This window comes from Aythya fuligula, chromosome 4 (assembly GCF_009819795.1).
Source record: "Aythya fuligula isolate bAytFul2 chromosome 4, bAytFul2.pri, whole genome shotgun sequence".
Classification (NCBI taxonomy): Eukaryota; Metazoa; Chordata; class Aves; order Anseriformes; family Anatidae; genus Aythya; species Aythya fuligula.
Window position 1 is genome coordinate 54,133,047 of NC_045562.1, and position 18,572 is coordinate 54,151,618.

General features: G+C 37.0%; 1 protein-coding gene across 1 annotated transcript in view; it reads left to right on the forward strand.

Annotated features, from left to right (window-relative positions):
* ARAP2 (ArfGAP with RhoGAP domain, ankyrin repeat and PH domain 2) overlaps positions 1 to 18,572 on the forward strand; it is a 116,932-nt gene that overhangs the window by 80,809 nt on the left and 17,551 nt on the right. The window contains exons 24-26 of the mRNA XM_032187508.1: positions 10,245 to 10,319; positions 10,852 to 10,969; positions 15,239 to 15,367. Of these exons, the coding sequence (XP_032043399.1) occupies positions 10,245 to 10,319; positions 10,852 to 10,969; positions 15,239 to 15,367 (322 nt within the window). The remainder of the gene's footprint in view (positions 1 to 10,244; positions 10,320 to 10,851; positions 10,970 to 15,238; positions 15,368 to 18,572) is intronic.

Consider the following 18,572-nt stretch of genomic DNA (forward strand, 5'->3'; position numbering starts at 1 on the left):
TTGTTAATGAATGACAATCCCTATGAGTTTAAAGTATCTGAATCTTTTTGCCACGTGCTGTTTTGTGGCCACATATGGAGCCTCAAAGTATAAATATTATTGTGGGATGCTTCGAACACATACAAACATGGTTACTTCAATCAAACTGAACTTCAGGAAACAGTATACAAAACCAGGAGATCTTAAGCTGCTTAATATTCTAGAGTTCAGTATTACCTGTAACAACTTTTGAATAAAATGAGAATTGGTAAGAAACAACGAAGTGATAGTATATATCACTGTCTGAATTGCTTTTGTGTGCAATCCTAATTAAAGCAAAAACTGTTAAGCTTAGACCAAGATAGGTCATTGCCAGAGGTAAAGGGGAGTGTAGGGTGCTCACAGACTTATTCAGGAATCTGAAGTAGTCGAGGAGAGTCTTGCAGTAGTTCTGGAGCATATGGGTGTGGTGGTTTTACTCAGGTGGGCAGCCGAGCTCCACCACAACCGCTCTCTCACTCCCCCTCTCCTCAAAGAGGAAGGGGGAGAAAATACAACACAGAGAACTCGAGGTTTGAGATAAGAAAGGTTTAATTAAAGGGAAAGGGAATGGGAGGAATAAAAACAGAGACAAAAGAAGCAATCAGTCCGCGCGGAAGCACAGAGAGAGGAAAAATTATTCTCTACTTCCCATCAGCGAGCGGTGTTCGGCCACGTCCTGGGAAGCAGGGCCTCAAACGCGTAGTGGTTGTTCAGGAGGAACAGCCCCCTCCCCCACGAGAGCCCCCCCTTTTATTGCTGAGTGTGACATCAGGTGTTATGGAATATCCCTTTGGTTTAGGTCAGCTGCCCCAGCAATGTCCCCTCCCCATCACTTGCCCACCCCCAGCCTGCTGGCTCTTGGGGGCTTGGAAGGAGTCCTGATGCTGTGCCAGCACTATACAGCAATAGACACAACACTGGAGTGATATCAATGCTGTTCCAGCTACGAGTGCAGAGTACAGCACTGTGTGGGCTGCTGCAGGGAAAAGGTGACTCCAGCTCAGACAGACCCAACACAATGGGGCTTTAAAAATTAATAGAAAGGTAACAGAAAAGAAGTAGGGCTGCCTGAACCCTACCAACAAGTTTTGTTATAGTTTTAATTATGTCTTTGAAGAAAGGAGTCTTGCAGATCCACATTGAATGTTCTGTGCATTGCTGTCTTGAGTCTTATTTTTTTCATATTTCCTTCTTGTCTGGGATAGAGTGGCACGAAGGTTTCTAACTGTGGCACTGCTGTGAATGTGTGTGTGTAAAAAGTAGAATGCCTATTTCTTCCTTTTGGTGCCTGACAGGTAGTGGCCTAGTCACTGGGAAATATTAAGTTCATTACTAGCGTCTCTCTTGCAGAATGGAAACATCTGCCTTGATAATGTAACAAAACAAAAAACAACACAGATATTCTCTAAGAGCATTCTGCAAGGTAGGGGGTTAAAGTATGGAATTTATTAATTCCTGGCTACATGAAAAGGACCTTTTACTGATATTTGAGAATAAAATCTTGAATGGTGGAGATGCACAGACTTTTAAGTACATTACATTATTTTGTATGCTCTTTAGAACAACAACAAAGAAATAATGTTACAGCTTCGTTACACTATTTACATTTTCCTGGCAGCTTTTGGGAAGCTTTCATGGTTAAATGTTCATGATGCCTTTGGAGAAATTAGGAAGATCTGAGAGAAATTATATGGATACAAAAAGGGACAGTAAAGACACATTAATTAGATATGGAGAAAAAATAAGAAAGTAAACTGAAAGGCTGCTGAGTAACTTAATAACTTAGGAGCAACTGCTGGTTAGGTGCGTTTGGCTAAAACTGGGGCTACAAGGAGTATAAGAGAAGAACCATTTAAAATGGTTTTGTTTGGTATTTTCTCCACCCCAGGTAACACTGTAAAATCACCTTTATGAGGTGTATTGCATTTGGAAGGCTGCCTATTGAAGAAAAAGGGATGTTTGCATTTCTTTTTTTTAATAAATCTCTAGGTTTTCTAAAATTGCCACCGATTTTAATAAAAAGCTACCAGCAAAACTAGTCTTTATAGTTTAAAACTACAGTATCAAATTGTAAACTTCATGAATAATTGGGCTTGTTTGGATTGGTTTCACTAGGACTATCCAAGTTGATGGGAGGTGAAGCTATAGAAAGATTGAATTGGAATTTTAACTCTCCTTATTTTGATCACAACAAATTCTCTACTGTTAATAATCATTGTTCTGAATTAATGGTTGCACCTACTCTATTAACAGACTCAGTCTTGATTCTCATAATACACATGGTTAAGCTTTAAATTCTTTACCAAAAATAATATCACTTTAACCTTAAAGACGAAACAAATCCTATTCAAACAAAATCTATCTCATCAAAGAATTGTCTAGGCTGAGACCACGTAGTCTAACCCCTTTGTTCATGCAGAACTGCTGAGAACAGCTTGCCTTGGACCATATCTAGTTAGTTTTTGAATATCTCAAAGGATAGAGACTCCACAGCCTCTCTGGGCAACTTGTTCCACTGCTTGACCACCTTCACAGTTAGGACAAAAAACATATATGTAAAATTGAATTTCATGTGTGTTTTTCAGGGTGGTGGGGAACACACCACATTTGTGCCCATTGCCTCTTGTCCTGTCACTGTACACCTTTGAAAAGAGTGTGGTTTGTTTTTCTTCATTCCTTCCCATAAGATGTTTGAACACATAGTTAATATCTAGCAGTAGTTTACTTTACTGGTTCTGAGCAGCCCAACACTGAACACAGCACTTCAGTACTGGCAAGGCCACACCTGAGTAGAGAAGGATCACCTCCCATGACTTGCTTGTAGTGCTTCGCTTAATGCAGCCCTGGAGGCTGTTTTCCTTTTCTGCAAGGGTGCAGTGTTGGATCATTAATGTTGAATGCTAGAACATCAAGGACCTCCTCAGCAAAACTGCTTGCCAGCTTGTTGCCTTCTAACCAGTGTGTGCTGGTACTCCTCCCCAGTTGCAGGACTTGCATTTCCCCTTGTTGAACTTCATGAGATTCATCTGTATCAGCTATGTATCAGCTAGTGCTCCCAGTTCAGTACCATCTGCTGACTCTCTGGGGATGTGCCCTGTCCCATTATCAAGATCATTAGTGAAGATTATTGGACTCCTGACTTCTTAGACACTTTTTAGTCTGTCTACTTGTTTACTCTGTATTTTGTATGCTTCTCTGTAATGACGTTATGGCAGACACCATTGAAGTTTTTACTAAAGCTGAGGTAAATACTGCTATCCTTTCATTTGCTTGTATCTTCACTGTATAGGGCAATTGGTTTGGTCTGAGGTGAGGCTGACCAGCCTGTAGCTTTCTGAATCTTTCTTCTTGTCCTTTTTGATGATGATATTGACATTTGCTCTTCCCTGGTCTTCAGGATCCTCTCCCAGTTTCCATGACTCTTCAAAAATAATTGAGTCACCTTACAGTGACATCATCTAAATCCTTCAGCATTCATGGGTGCTGTTTGTCAGGCCCCATGAACTTACATATATCCATTACTATTTAAGTGTTACTTAATCTGGGCCTCCTTCACCGAGAGTAAGTCTTCCTTGCTCCAGACTTTCCCTCTGGACTTAAAAGGATGGGATTCCTGAAGGTTGGAAAGATGGAGGCAAAGAAGGTGTTGAATACTCTGGCCTTTTCCATGTAATTTGTCACATATTCCCTTGTTCCATTCAGCAGGAAGCCCATGTTTTCCCAAGTCTCCCTTTTGCCATTTATGTACTTGTAGAATCCCTTCCTTCACATCCATAGCCAGATTTAACTCCAGGTTGGTCCAGCTTTCCTTTCTAACCTTATTCCTGCACAACTGAGTAGCTGTTCTACATACCTCTTGGGTTGTCTGCCCCTACTCCTAACTCTTGTATTCCTTTGTGTGTCTGAGTTCAGCTTATCCAGCCAGACTTCATAAATACAAAAAGGATAATTTGCAGTGCTTTCTAGTACTTAGGATGGCCTTTCACTGCTGCCTCTGAAATTTTATGTTATTATATAGTATGCAACTGTCAATTTTTTTTCTCATTTGTTCTTAACACATTGCTAGAATTGTCAGCTTTTAGTTTCAGAGAGAATATTTGTACAAATAGAACTTTCAAAGCTGAAGAAAATGTCACTTCCTACTTTAGTTTAAAGGGAGAGAAAGAACTAAAAAGAAATGGACTAGGAGTTGCATTTAGATGTACGACTTTGAAAATCTATTTCTTTTCATCCCATGAGGAAAAAACAGTTCCTCAAAGGATGCAGTAAATAAGTGCTAAATACTTAAAGTACCAGAGAGTTTCAACTGGACTGGAGAGTTTGTGGGCTTGGTGTACTGCATATAACATATCAGGAATAGTGTAGCCAGCAGGACCAGGGAGGTAATTGTTCCACTGTACTCTGCTCTGGTGAGGCCACATATTGAGTACTGTATTCAGCTTTGGGCCTCTCAGTACAAGAAGGACATTTGAGGCCCTGAATGTGTCCAGAGAAGGGCTACGAAGCTGGTGAAGGGCCTGGAACACAAGTCCTGTGAGGAGCGGCTGAGGGAACTGGGGTTGTTTAGTCTGGAGAGGAGGAGGCTCAGGGGAGACCTTATTGCTCTCTACAACTACCTGAAAGGGAGGCGTGGGGAGCTGGGGGTTGGCCTCCTCTCTCAGATAACTAGTGATAGGACTAGAGGGAATGGCCTCAAGTTGTGCCAGGGGAGGTTTAGGTTGGAAATGAGGAGACATTTCTTCTCAGAAAGAGTAGTCAGGCATTGGAACAGGTTGCCCAAGGAAATGGTGGCATCACCATCCTTGGGCTGTGTAAGGTTGGACTTGGTGCTTAGGGACATGGTTTAGTGGGTGATGTTAGTAGTAGGGTGGTGGTTGGACCAGATGATCTTGAAGGTCTTTTCCAACCATAATGATTCTATGATCGCTGACATTAAATTTTACCTAATCACATTACCCACCTGTGTTCTCTGTAAATGTTTGCTCTATTCAATACTGCATTTCCAGATAATTTTTAGAGAAAGTTCTGTTACACTACAGCTATGATATCTGTCTCAGCATTGTGCTTTTTTTTTTTTTTTTTTTTATGAGGTCTTGCATTTGTGTACCATGAGGAACTGTGAAAGTCTGAACATCTTTGGTGCATGAGAGCTAACCTTGCCTGAGGTGCACTTCTCCACAACTTTACAATCACCTTGAATAACTTAGAACCTATTTGTTATGGCACTGGCTTGGAAAAATGAATTCTCATTACTGCCTGTGGGCTCATTCTCAGTATATCCTGGATGAGTTTTTGATAAGACAAACAAAGCTCTTCAGCTTTACCAAGGTGTCACCAAGGAACCTTGGGTACCACGTTTAAATAGAAAAAGTGAATTCCTTGGGCACGCATGTACATAAATGATTGTTTTAAGGTTTGCTACTGTGAAATTAAAGACCAAAAAATCTGGTTAGTTCCTTTTTGCATTGCTCAAGACCTTATATGAACAAAAGATTTATATTAAAGTGGCAAGCAGCATGGATTTCCATGTGAACCGCTACACAAAGGAAGAATACATCAGAAGTACCTGTATATTGGAAAATCTCAAAGTGAAAAAGAAGCAGAAAAATAGGCTTTTAATGAAAAAACATTACAGTAAATTACCCCCTCTTCTTCTTTTCTATAAATATTTTACCGTTAAGTCTTAATAGACATTTTATGCTATATTATTTGTATTGTCTAGGCAAAATGGATGTTTGCTATAAATTGTGTGCATTGATTTATAGCTTTATGCTTTAAAATGGATTCAATTGGGAGAAAATGGAAAGTAGTATAGAAGATAATTGACTTCTCTGTTTCTCAGACAGGACAGTGATCCTAACCAAAAGCTGTCATTGATGTTTCTCTCCCTACAAAGATAATAAGTAATGGAAAATTCCTAGAACAAAATTGGTCACTAAGGCAGTTTAAAATTGGGCATCTGAAGTAATTCCTACTTGAAAAACATCAGTTTTCACTATTTGTTACATGTTTCCTCAATCTGTTATGAGGAAAATAAGTAATTGAGCTGCTGGATTGTATTAATTAATCTTTGTCAATATTGTATCAGAAAACATGAAATGGTGAGTTTGAGTTAGAAAATTATTTTGGATCTTATCAAGCCACTGGTATCTTTACTCTGCGTGGCATTTCCTGGAAAAAGAGTGATGACAAGTCAAGCTAGCAAGTATGAACTCAGGAGACCTTAGTTATTTAGGAACACTTGCCTCAGAGAGATGATGGCCTTATTCTTTTTAACTTTCTAAACAAGCAGTAGACATTAGAACAAAACTTGTACTTTTTCATAATTGATAAACTGAAGTTTGAACTGCCTTTAAGGTTAGGAAATGCATTCTCTCTTTTCAGTCAGCCTGTTGCCCCTATTTGGACTCCATTCCTCAGCTGTTTTACTCAAGAGCCTGATTGCCATTTGTGGCAATTTGATTGCAACTATGAACATTTTCCCCCTCTGAATTAAGCTGTGGAACATTTTGTGCCAGTTACCGATTTTTCTGTAGCAGGCAATTTTAATGCTACTAGCGTTTCAATTTAAAAGTACATTTTTCTGAAATTCCATCTGCACATAACATATGAAATACATGTGTGCTTAATGTCTGGGACCACTTCAATACAGAAGGGAGTGAGTCTGATCAAAGCTGGGGCAATTGCTTTTATTCCAAAGTATTTATTGCTTAAAGCCCCCTGATTAATGAAGCTGCTTCTAGGTGGTTACAAGGATGTTTTGAGATTTTATATGCAATTTTTCCCAAGAGGAATCCAACATTTCCCTGACTGTGCCTGTTGTCATTAGCAGGATTGGTTGGCAAAACATATTAGATGGTGGATAGTCAGCTGAATATGAGCCAGCAGTGTGCTCAGGTGGCCAAGAAGGCCAACGGCATCCTGGCTTGTATCAGAAACAGTGTGACCAGCAGGGCTAGGGAGGTGATCGTCCCCCTGTACCCAGCTCTGGTGAGGCCGCACCTCGAGTACTGTGTTCAGTTTTGGGCCCCTCGCTACAAGAAGGATATTGAGGTGCTTGAGCAGGTGCAGAGAAGGGCGACGAAGCTGGTGAGGGGCCTGGAGAACAAGTCCTACGAGGAGCGGCTGAGGGAGCTGGGCTTTTTCAGCCTGGAGAAGAGGAGGCTCAGGGGCGACCTTATCGCTCTCTATAGGTACCTCAAAGGAGGCTGTAGCGAGGTGGGGGTTGGTCTGTTCTCCCACATGCCTGGTGACAGGACGAGGGGGAATGGGCTAAAGTTGCGCCAGGGGAGTTTTAGGTTAGATGTTAGGAAGAACTTCTTTACTGAAAGGGTTGTTAGGCATTGGAACAGGCTGCCCAGGGAAGCGGTGGAGTCACCATCCCTGGAAGTCTTCAAAAGACGTTTAGATGTAGAGCTTAGGCATGTGGTTTAGTGGGGACTGCTAGCGTTAGGTCAGAGGTTGGACTCGATGATCTTGAGGTCTCTTCCAACCTAGAAATTCTGTGATTCTGTGAGATGGACCTGGGCTAATACTAAGTTCTTTTGAAAAAGTATAACCTTCCTCTTTTTATACTGTTTTACAGTATTAGCTTCTATCATGAATACCAAGTGCATATTACTCAGAATTTCAGAAGGTTGCATTATATTCATGCACACATTTTAAATTTTACCGGGCTTGGCCATATACTCTTGTTTAAAACTGCTGCTGTTTAAAAGGAAGAGTATTTCCTTCATCAGGCAGAGATGCCTTCGTCAATGCTATGACCCCAGCCAAGTGCCGTTAACTATACTTCTCAGTACAGATTTGAGATAGGGTTAAGCATCTTCAGAGTAGAATGGCTAGGTGGGACAGTGTATCTTTGAAATATCTTCCAATATTTCAGTGAAATGAAGGAGTATGCTGAAACCTATTCTTCTCGGCTGCTTTCTTCCTCTGGGTCATTGCCTGTAATCATATAGCCTCTGAGCAGTTTGCAAGGCCATGCATATGCAAGACTTGCATTTGCAGACCATATAGCCTGGACACTGGACTTGTGCTAGCTCTTTGGGAACTTTTTTGGATGGCCTTCCAGCTACTGGTGAAATTGACGACATAGTGCAGAGTGATTTAACAGCACGGGTGGCTGGCAACTTAAACATCAAGCAACTATAATTAAGAATTTTGTGTAAGAATCCTTTCCATTTAATATCTGATTGTCTGACATTATTGCATCAAAATGTACATGTGTTTGCAGGGGAAATCAGTGTTGCAAATACTTAATAGATTTGAATATATAAGTTGCTGTAGAAAAATTATCTCCAGGCTGGTCTTGCAGAATGCTCAGAGAAGAGCAACTAAAACAAATTTCTGTTGAAGGCCTGGAAGTTCTTATGTCTGAAATGTCATTGCAGTTCCTTTCCAGGTGGCACTTCATTAGCCACTCTTCATTTTCTGTCCACTATATACTTAGGCCAGCTGTTTCTGTTTGCTGCTGTAATTTACAGCACATTTTCTCTCCATACGGTTGTTTACATGAGCCCAGTGGAAATCAAATGTCAGCTTCATTTTTTTTTTCCTAACCTTTCTCTGTAATACCATCTGAAAAGCAAATTTTACAACTAAATGAGCTTTTTTTGAGTCTATGCCACTATAATTAAGAAGCTTTCTTCAAAGTAGCTTTGTAATGTTTTTCCTCACAAATGTTTCCATTAGTTTTCTATTCTCAGAGGCTAAACTAACTTTAACATTCTGGAAAATGGTGACTTTAATGTTTTATAAAATTGAGTGCTGCCATTTATTTTTCCATGGAAATGTAGTTTCAGCTTCTGTAAACTAGTCAAAATGTATCTTAAAGCTTGCCTGTTCTTATAATTTTTTCCATATCTTACTCTGCATATAATGTAGTTTTTACTTTTCTTGGCCTCTTCCTTTGAATTTTATTAATATGTAAATAAGTAAAATCACTACAAATACTGTTCTCAGAGTCGACACAAATTGGTATTCTTAATGTAAATTTCATTATTAATTTTTTATATTGGCATATTAATAAAAGGATACACCTGCTGAAAACCAGTTTTCTACCTTATTTTTTCTTCCCATGTACTGATCTTCATCACAGTTTTAGTTTTAGAAAGTATTTTTATTACTGGGCTGAACTGCAATCTTTTGAAGACACGTATGATTACATTGCAAGGGAACTTGAGCAGGCAAGGAGCTAGACACTTTTAACTGTATAAAAGTAAGTAATTTCTCATCTAAGAAGGTAATTTTATTGCCATAGATGAGCAAACCTAGCAACGAGAGAAAAATACTATATTCTTTCACGTGAATTAACTTTTTTTTCCTTGATCATAAAATGCTGAATTTACTGTCTTCTGAGTTTCTGTGTAAGGCTCATAATATTAGATGTTCTTAATTATGTATATTAAACTATTATGTAATATATTTTGCTTACATTTGCATGTCATCTAATTTTTCCGTGGTAGCTTTTACATAAAAGTTTGGGTATCTGGTCTAAAAAAATCAAAAAGCTATCTTTAATAGAGGTTGATACCAAGAACATGTATTTTGATTCCTTTTTTAAACATGTGATGACAAGTTTTCATTGTGATTAATAATCATAAATATAGTCTTCGTAGTAATGAGTCCCAGTTATCTGGGTGTATACAAATGACTTTGGGACTGTAATATTCTGGTATTAGTAATTTTTCCTCTCATTTTTAACGGACTCATTTTATTTTTTGCTGCTGTCCTTTTGTATTTCATGGTCTTAAATTCTATTAATCTGTTTTGGCTCTGAAATGAGCTTGGCTTATTTAAAGCAGAATTATGTTTCTGATGGTTTAAGCTACTAATACAGCCTAGTGTGTTACCACTAGTGTGCTAGATACTAGTACACTCATGTCAATTTTAAAGTTCTGTATATGTCATCTGTAGTTTTCCCACTTGAACATATATTGGTTAAGTCTGTTTCTTGAATATATGAGTACTTTGGATTTAGTCAGGGTTTGAACTTTTCCTTTGAATCTGAGAATATGATTTTTCTTTCCTTTTGCTAATGAATGTAGTGCAGACTTTCCAGTTGGCATGTACTTGGGGAGTGTTTTTTAGATAAGGGGGAAAGAACATGTTCGGTAGGTTCTAGCACATCTGCTAAATAATCTTTTTACTTTCCCAGTTTAAAAGATTATTTTAAATATTTGTTAAGACTTTCTTGTATTTTTGTTGTTGCTTTCCTTCAGGTTTCCCAGGCTGGAGATTTGCTGATTGAAGTTTATGTGGAAAGAAAGGAGCCAGACTGTAGTATTATAATCAGGGTGAGAATACAGAAGTGATTTTAAACAAACACTTTCTCATAAAGTATGTAAAATATATTTTCTTACTTACTTTTGTAACTACGTATGAAAGTATGATTTTGTATCTATCACTATTATTTTAAAACTATTTTATTATCCGTGTACCTAAATTTTATGAAGACTTTTTAATGTGCATTTTTAAAGAGAAGGTTATCATCCAATTTCAAAGCAGAGACATCCTTCTTTAGTTTTATTGCAGTATGCAGTGGTATAAATTTTCATTGTCCTATGGCTGCAACGCAAGTTGCAAATTAACAAGTACCCAGTGAATGCTGTTTCTTAAAATAGGAATATGCATTACTGGGATTAAATAAAAGCAAAAGAAAAAAAAAAAAGTAATCTGTATTATTTTTAGTGATTTCCAGCTCTGTGAATCCCAGCATTATTTATTTTATTTTTTATTTAGCAAACTCAAGAAGGAAGACTTTAGAGGAAAAAAAATCAGAAAACAGTAAGTGTAATACATTATAAACTGACACGATTTGTATTACAGGTATCACCTTTGACAGAAGCAGAAGAATTAACTAATGATGTTTTAGGAATCAAAAACATTACTCCCAACAAAGATGACATCTGGGCTGCTTTTGAAGTACTTGAAAATGGAGAGCTAGGTTAGTGATTCTTGTTCATCAAATTTTTATCGTTTTCAAGATTTAACATATCAAAAGGTTATTTAAAGAGTTACTTAAAATTTTTATAGAAATTAAAAAAAAAAAAAAATAGCTTTCATGCTGTTTTATATCTGGGTACTGTGACATCTGCATGATTTCTTTCTAAACTTTGTCAGAATTAATTCAATGAGTTGTTTTTAAATGCTTATAATTTGGTGATCAAAAAAAATTTTCTTTATTACTTTGGCTTACAGTTCATTAGCCATCAGCTACAGAAAAATACGTCTTGCCAATGAATGACAAGTAAGAAACATATTTTCAATAGGTTAGTAGTTGACTGAATAAGGAATAATGTTTTCCAGAAAATTGAATGAGAAAAATCTATGCAATACTTGGGAAAAAGGACCTTTTTTATTTTTAATTTAGTCAGTTATTTAAGTGTGTAAACAAACAAAAAAAGCATAAGGTTGTGTAATCCTGTGTTTATTGCCATTGGCATTGCGTAGATAACACACCCTTGAAACATTTGTTTTACAGTTCTGCTTCCAACAGAGGCAAAAGTCACAAGGTCACAATGTTCACAAACCGTAAAAACTTTCAACGTTGGGATTGGTTTATGCATGTTGGAGCCTGAACTTCATTATTAGAGAGATTCAAAATAATAATAACAAATCCCGCAATTTTTAAACAATTTATTTTGATGAATTATCAGTGTCCCCTGATTTTTGAAAAATACCTGAGGGACAGAAATATACTTTTAGTAAAAAGCAGCCTCTATTAGCGTTTCATGCTAAATTGCTTTTAAACTGAATGGTCCTGGCACCTCTTTTCATTTTACAGTCTTGTGGTGATGCTACATAGACTTGTGACATAGGGTTCATTTCCTGATTCACAGATGTGGGTGTCAACTGACAAACAATGCTAGCATCTGTTATCTTTGGAGGAGTCCTGATGACTCTAGAATTCTTATGTCTTTTGATTGAGTAACGGAGGCTTGAAGAAGGATTTTTTATTTTATTGATCTTGATATATAACACCGGAAAATGAAAGCTAAACTAGATATTGTCAAGAGAATGTAAAAGGAAGTACAAAAGACAGGCCTTATGGCAGATTCTTGGGGTATTTGCATATAACAATCAGTGTTCTAGTGTGAACTGGAAAGGTTTTTTAAGTTAGTTACTGTGAGAATGGCAAAATTAAGTTAACAGAGAGACACTGCTGGCTCTATATTGGTTTATCAGTATTGTTAAGGAATTCAAATGTATCCTATTCAAACAAGAGATTTACAGAGCACAGTAGAAAATGACATAGCAAAAATAAAACAAAACTTGGAGCAAGCCAAGTCCTAATTCAACACCTACCTCCAAGTAGTCGAGACTATGTTGGTGAAATGTCTCCTTCATGGATCCTTTTGTGGAGGAATCATCAGAACAGGCAAACTAAATGAATAAAGCTGAAAAATAATGCATATAGTAACAGGCATTTACCAGGGAAGACTCCACCGGTATTATGGCTGAATCTGGCAGATTTTCAGAAGCCTGAAACAGAAAGAAAATAACAGAAAATTGGTTCTATGTAATATTTAATTTAAATATGTCACAAAATAACCAAAAATGAGTCTTTGCTGTTGTTAAGTTGTTCTTACTAGCATCAGCTAACAGGTATCATTGAATGGTACATTATTGAAATCATTTACAGGTAAGTTGTGATTTTAACATGTCACGACAGAAACAAAGTTTGTTTATTTGTTTCAAATGTTCATTAGACCATAGTGCATGTATGACATAAATTAATTTTCTCATAGTGTTCCCGCTGTAGTCTGGTACCTGTCCATTACATGGTGATACTGGTTCATTGCACTCAATCCTGAAGTTTTATGAGAGTTACTTTTTTTTTTTTTTTTTCTTTTTTTTTTTTTTTTAAGACTTACTGCCCTAAGGATGAACCCTGAGAAGTCAGGAAAATTAGATGTTTATATTTTGTAAAAAGTAATTTTCTCCTGATATTTATTGCTGCTTAAGACTAAAATGACTGGTTTTGGATATTTACCAGCATATGATGACCTAAGTAAGAGGGTAATTGGATGCATGTATTGACTTCTTGCTGTTTGAAATACTGAAATTGCAGTATTAAATATCAACTAGATTATTTGCATATAGAAATTTTGAAATAATTGATAATTTTATCTAACCTAATGCAGAATGTACAGTACCATATGCTTTTACAAAATAGGGTGTATATTTTTTTAGTAATTTGTGCTTGATGGATAGCTTGTAAATGAGGTGTGTTGCCAGTAAAATAGCTAATGCATTTCAGCATGATGATTTATGTACCATGTAATCCATGATGACAGATGGTCTTAAATGTAACTATAAATATGACAGTAGGTGTTTACTCTGGGAGTGCTAGTGTTCTAGGAAGATGTGGTGATTTGCCAGTGTTTCTTGCCTTTGATTTGTCAAGTTACTCTCCTTAAAATTGATTTTTCTTTCTTGCACAAAGGCAACAAGTTGTTTTTAACTTTGTCGCATCAAAGAGTTGACTGTTTCCCAGAAGTTGAAAAGAAATATAAAAAGTTGGACCATTTAAATCAAAAGGGCCAGAAGAAATTGAGTTATAAAGTGGTGATTGGTATTTTTGTTAGGCTGCTTTGTTGTTATGTCTGAACAACAAAATCTTTACTTAAGTGATATAACAAGTCTATAGGTAAGGTAATTGTTTTGCATTGCAAACCAACCGCTGTTTTTCTCAGCCACTTAGCAGTGTGTTGTTTTGGCTGCTGCTTTCTGGAGCCCTGGTGTTCAGGAAAATGTGTTCTGCTAGAGCATGGTGCTGGACAGTCTCAAAGCAGCTGTTGACATTTCAGACTCATCTACCGAAGCAGAAGTGAAAAATGAGATTATGGCATCATCCTATCCCATCAGTGCCCAAGAGATACAGGGCTAGACTGCCTGACCCTACGTGACAGTGTCACACAAGCGTGACTTTCCAGGAGTTGTACTCAGCTTTTCTCAAGTGTTGACCCACATAAATTTGTAAGCAAATGGGAGCTTGGAATGTGTGGAAAAATCACTTTTTGGAGTGAAAATGCATCCACTGCTCTAGTTGCATCTTGCAAAGCCGTTGTTGAGGTTTTGTGCTTTCCATAGGTGCTTACTGCTGAGAGTCCTTGGGTGTGTTCATGGAGGAGCAATTATTTAGAGACCGGTACCTTATAGAGGGAAACTGCTGTGGACTCTTTCTCCATCCACATCAGGATTGCCTAGTGTGATACCAGAGACTGCGCTGCAGTGTATGTCGCTTTCATATTTCTGCTGGATCTGGTAATGTGCATTTAGGGCCTGTTAGCAGTGTCTTCCCAAGTTTCACTTGTATATGAACTGTAGTTTGTAGAATAGAGTACTGATTGGGCTTTTGTGTCATGCTTCTGTATCACTCCAGTGTTTCAATCCTATGGAAGGGTATCAGGGTTTCTCTTTTTTAGGGTGGATGTGTTGTCAAATATATGTTTCAGCAACCAGTGTGTTAAAGTGCCCTCACACAGTCTAGTCACACTTTCATCAATTTGTATTTTAATCTTGTTCTCTTCACCTGGGGTTGGGATTTAAAAGTGCAAGTCTGGAAATTCCCCAGCCACATCAATAGGGAGAAGAACCAGTAAAACTAAATGCTTTCACTTTCATTTCAAAGGAATGTAACAAAACGAAGGGTCTGCCTTAGCCTGCTTTGGTCTTTAACAGCCAACACAACCTATGCCAGTACTTCTTTTTTTTTCCGTTATGCTCCAAATTAGTTTTCTGTTGTTGTTTTGTGTGTGTTTTTTTTGGTTTGTTTCTTGTTTACGTGCGTTTTTTGGATGTGTATGTGTGCGTGTTTTTTCACAGAACGTTAGTAGCTGTGGTGATTGACTGCTGTCTGATTGTATTTACATATTCCCTGTGATAATTTCTAACCTTTATATTAGTTCGAAAAGAGTGTTTTAGTATCTCTACTGAAGGAAATACTAATAACTAAATACAAAAGAATTGTTGAACATTTGACTTTTGTTTCTTCAGTTTGATACTCATTACCTAAGCAGATCTTGCCACCAAGGGTGTTGCTACAGAAAGTCAATGAAATGCTTAATTGCCTTATTTTGAAAGCATGTTCTCCTGTAGCTTAAAGTGAATGAAACAAACAGTGCACATGTAACTTCTAGGGGTCTACAGTCTTGATTTTCTTATTTCAGCTCCTTTTTTTTTTTTTTTTTTTTCCCTGGGCATTTTTCAGAACGTCCACTGCATTATACAGAGAATGTTCTAGAACAGGTTCTCCACTGGAGTTCACTACCAGAGCCTGGCACTGCATATCTGATAATAAAGAGATTTCTAACAACAGACATGATGAAACTCTACAGTGGTATGTATCTTTTGTATATATCCTCTTGTGTTTGTTGTTTGTTTTTTTTGTAAATTAGGTATTTCATGTAGAAACACAATTCTTTTATAGATGTCTTTATATAGATTCTTATGTGTTCCAAAACACCCAAATTACCAGTATTTTATAGAAGTTTCTGTTTTACTAAGGGTTATGCTGACTTTCTTGTAGAACAAAAACTACATCATTTCTGTGTTTTAGAAACTATAAGCTCTGCCATGTGAGCTTACGTGAACAGAAACCCTGCATTCTGCTCACAGTTTGTGAACTGTGGAGCTTGAGACTACTGTTTGAGACTGCTTGAGATTACAGTACAATTCTGCAGTCCTTCCATATATATACTCTGTCTCTATGTGGGTGGACTATATATGTGTATGTATGTGTGTGTATATATATACACACAGTGTGCATACTATGTATTAAGTATGTATATTTTTATATAATTTTATAAAGTATGTTATAATTTCTGTTATGTGTTCCTATGCCTCCAAGCTAATTTGAGTGACTTAAACAACTGAATGACTTATGTACAGCATGTGGCTTTTAAAAAGGATGAGAAGTTTAGATCTGACACTTGAAAGGACATACATGTCAAATTTAAAGTGGAAAAATAAGATTTACAAGCTCCCCCAGTCATTTTTTTTTCCCTGCATAATACCTGGAGTTAGATCTCCCATGTAGAAATGTGTAGTATTCACTCTGAGGGAAGCAGGAGTTTAGAAGTTAAACATGTCCAGATATGACTACCCTGTCATTTTAAAGCAGTTGAAATCCTGTGTGTTGTCACTGTGAAACATGCAATGCTGACTTGTGTTGCCTGGTTTAATGCCCAGCTGATTTAATCTAATGATTTATTCAATTATATAATTGCTTTCTCTCTTGTAGATTTCTTACCCATAAACAGAAATATTAATTTCTTCATCAGCATGTCCATTCTGTCTCTATTTCAAGAAGTAAAAGTTATGCTGTTTTGCTTATGCTTCTGAAAGTAATAGCTTTCTTTCATCATTCTCTTTTCCTGTAAAAGCATATTCCACAGATATGAACAAACCTTAACGAGGGTGCTGTTCATGGCTTTTATGTTTGAGTTTCACTATCTCTAAATGTGTTGCAGCAGATACTGAATAGAGAGAAATGGCCTAGTTCATTAAATACTTGATATATGAACTCCCATCACCTCACTATGTGTTCATGTATAATCAGAAAAAGGGAATGGGTCCTAAGGACTGTGCACGAACAACTGCTCTGAGAAAAACGTAAGGACAAGGCTAATGTCTGAAGTTCAATTTACAAAATGCAGTTCTACCTAAAAGGGAGAGCTGCCATTTGCCCTCCTCCTTCTCTTCTGCTTTCTACACCCATTTGTTCCCCCAGCACATTTAAGTAATTGAGTTGTAATCAATTCTTTTCAGTTTGACATTGGTCTAGGCACACTGGTTTTTGATGACTGAATGTTTAAATTTGTCTCATTTTTTGGTATTAAAATAATTAAAACCTTATTAAATAATTTATGTGGGTTTTCTTAGTGGTTTGTAGGGAAAAGTCCCTGCCGTATTGTTAATTTCTGGTATTGATCTCTGCAAACCTGATGTAGCAGAGTAACCTCATGTATAACAAAAATCTTTTCTTGAATGTGAAATTCCCATTTTACGGAGCTTTCATATGGTGAATAGATTTCTAAAGCTTTACTTTTTCTAACTGCTTCTTGTTATAGTAAAATAAAGATGTTTAAAATAACAAACAGTTCTGCAGTCATTTCATCTCAGAGGTTCTGAGACTAGCTTCTAAATTTGCTCTGAAACATTAACAATAATGAGGAGCTAATACACATTCATTAGCTTCAGCAAAACAGTGTATGTGTTGTGTTGGCAAAGATGCAGAGAAGTCTGCAGCGTTCGTCCACATTTTGTAGTTGCAGAAATTTACATGTTTATTGTTTCTTATCTTGTACCTGTATATGTACGTTTAAAAAAAATAAGTGCCTATTTTAAGTCAAAAAGAGTTTTAGATCAACATTGTATTTGCATCACTAGATGGTATCAGAGTGAGGAAAGATACAGGATCAGGCCATCAGAGTTGGCCTTCAGTTTCCAGGGGTAGACAGCAGCTGGAGCTTTCCTTCTCAAAGTACAGATGCTGGCATAGGGAGAGGGAGGAAGACCTTACCCTTGTTAGTCTTTTACTCTCTTTATGTGGGTAATTCGTCCTCACTAACTGAGCAGTAGGACTGAGTTCAGATGTCCAATCAATGCTATGTGAAGTGTGGTTTTTAACAGTGGATTCAGCCCATACAAATGGGTGGGTGGCTGTCCTCCTTTTCAGTGAAAACCAGTAGGGCTGTAATCATATTTATGTTTATAATTGAATTCCAGTAATTTCCTTTGTTTCTCTGATTTATATTAGAATCTTACAGACTAAATTATGATACTCCAGACCTTTTTTCCTCTGTTAATGTTACCTCAGAGCTTTGTGTCATCAGCACTTTTTTTCCTTCCATAGGCCTTAATAATATATGAAATAATGTTAGTTCAATAGTGAACCTAGAGGAACAACTCTTAGCCTCATTTCATCCTGGCAACTTATCTTTGTCTTCCCTGTCAGTAAAACTTCCCACATTTCCTTTACATAGTAATTTCCTTTACATGGTACTTTCTCCTTTTTTATAACTCTTTCTCATTTTTTCCATTTTAAACAAATTTCTCATGTTGTACAATAGCAAATGTACTGAGGCCTAGATGTATATTTTTCTCTTGTCTAGAAATCCGTTTTCCTTATCAAGGGAAAAAAACAAACACTTCATTTTGTTTCAGTATTTTTAGAAAATTTGTGGTGATTTTTCCACTTTCCTCCAAACCTTTAGCTATTCTCTCTTGACAATTTATTCTATAGCTTTTGATGCTTGTTGAAGGAGCATTGTCTTTCAAGTGCTGTTCAGAAGGGCAGGCTGTGCATTGTATTTTGGTATAAGAGATGCTTAGTATAGTGTAGTTATATTTCAAGACCCTTTTTCTTTTCCTTACATAAAAGTTTACCATATTCAAGTTCTATTCTATATCAAAATGTGAGGGAATAGATCCACTATAAAGTTTGTGTATAGGTACTTGAATTTTTCCTGGGAAAGAATTGTTTAATTTGAGTGGGAAGCATTGATTTCTGAGAACCAGGAGCTATTATTCAGAGAGATGCT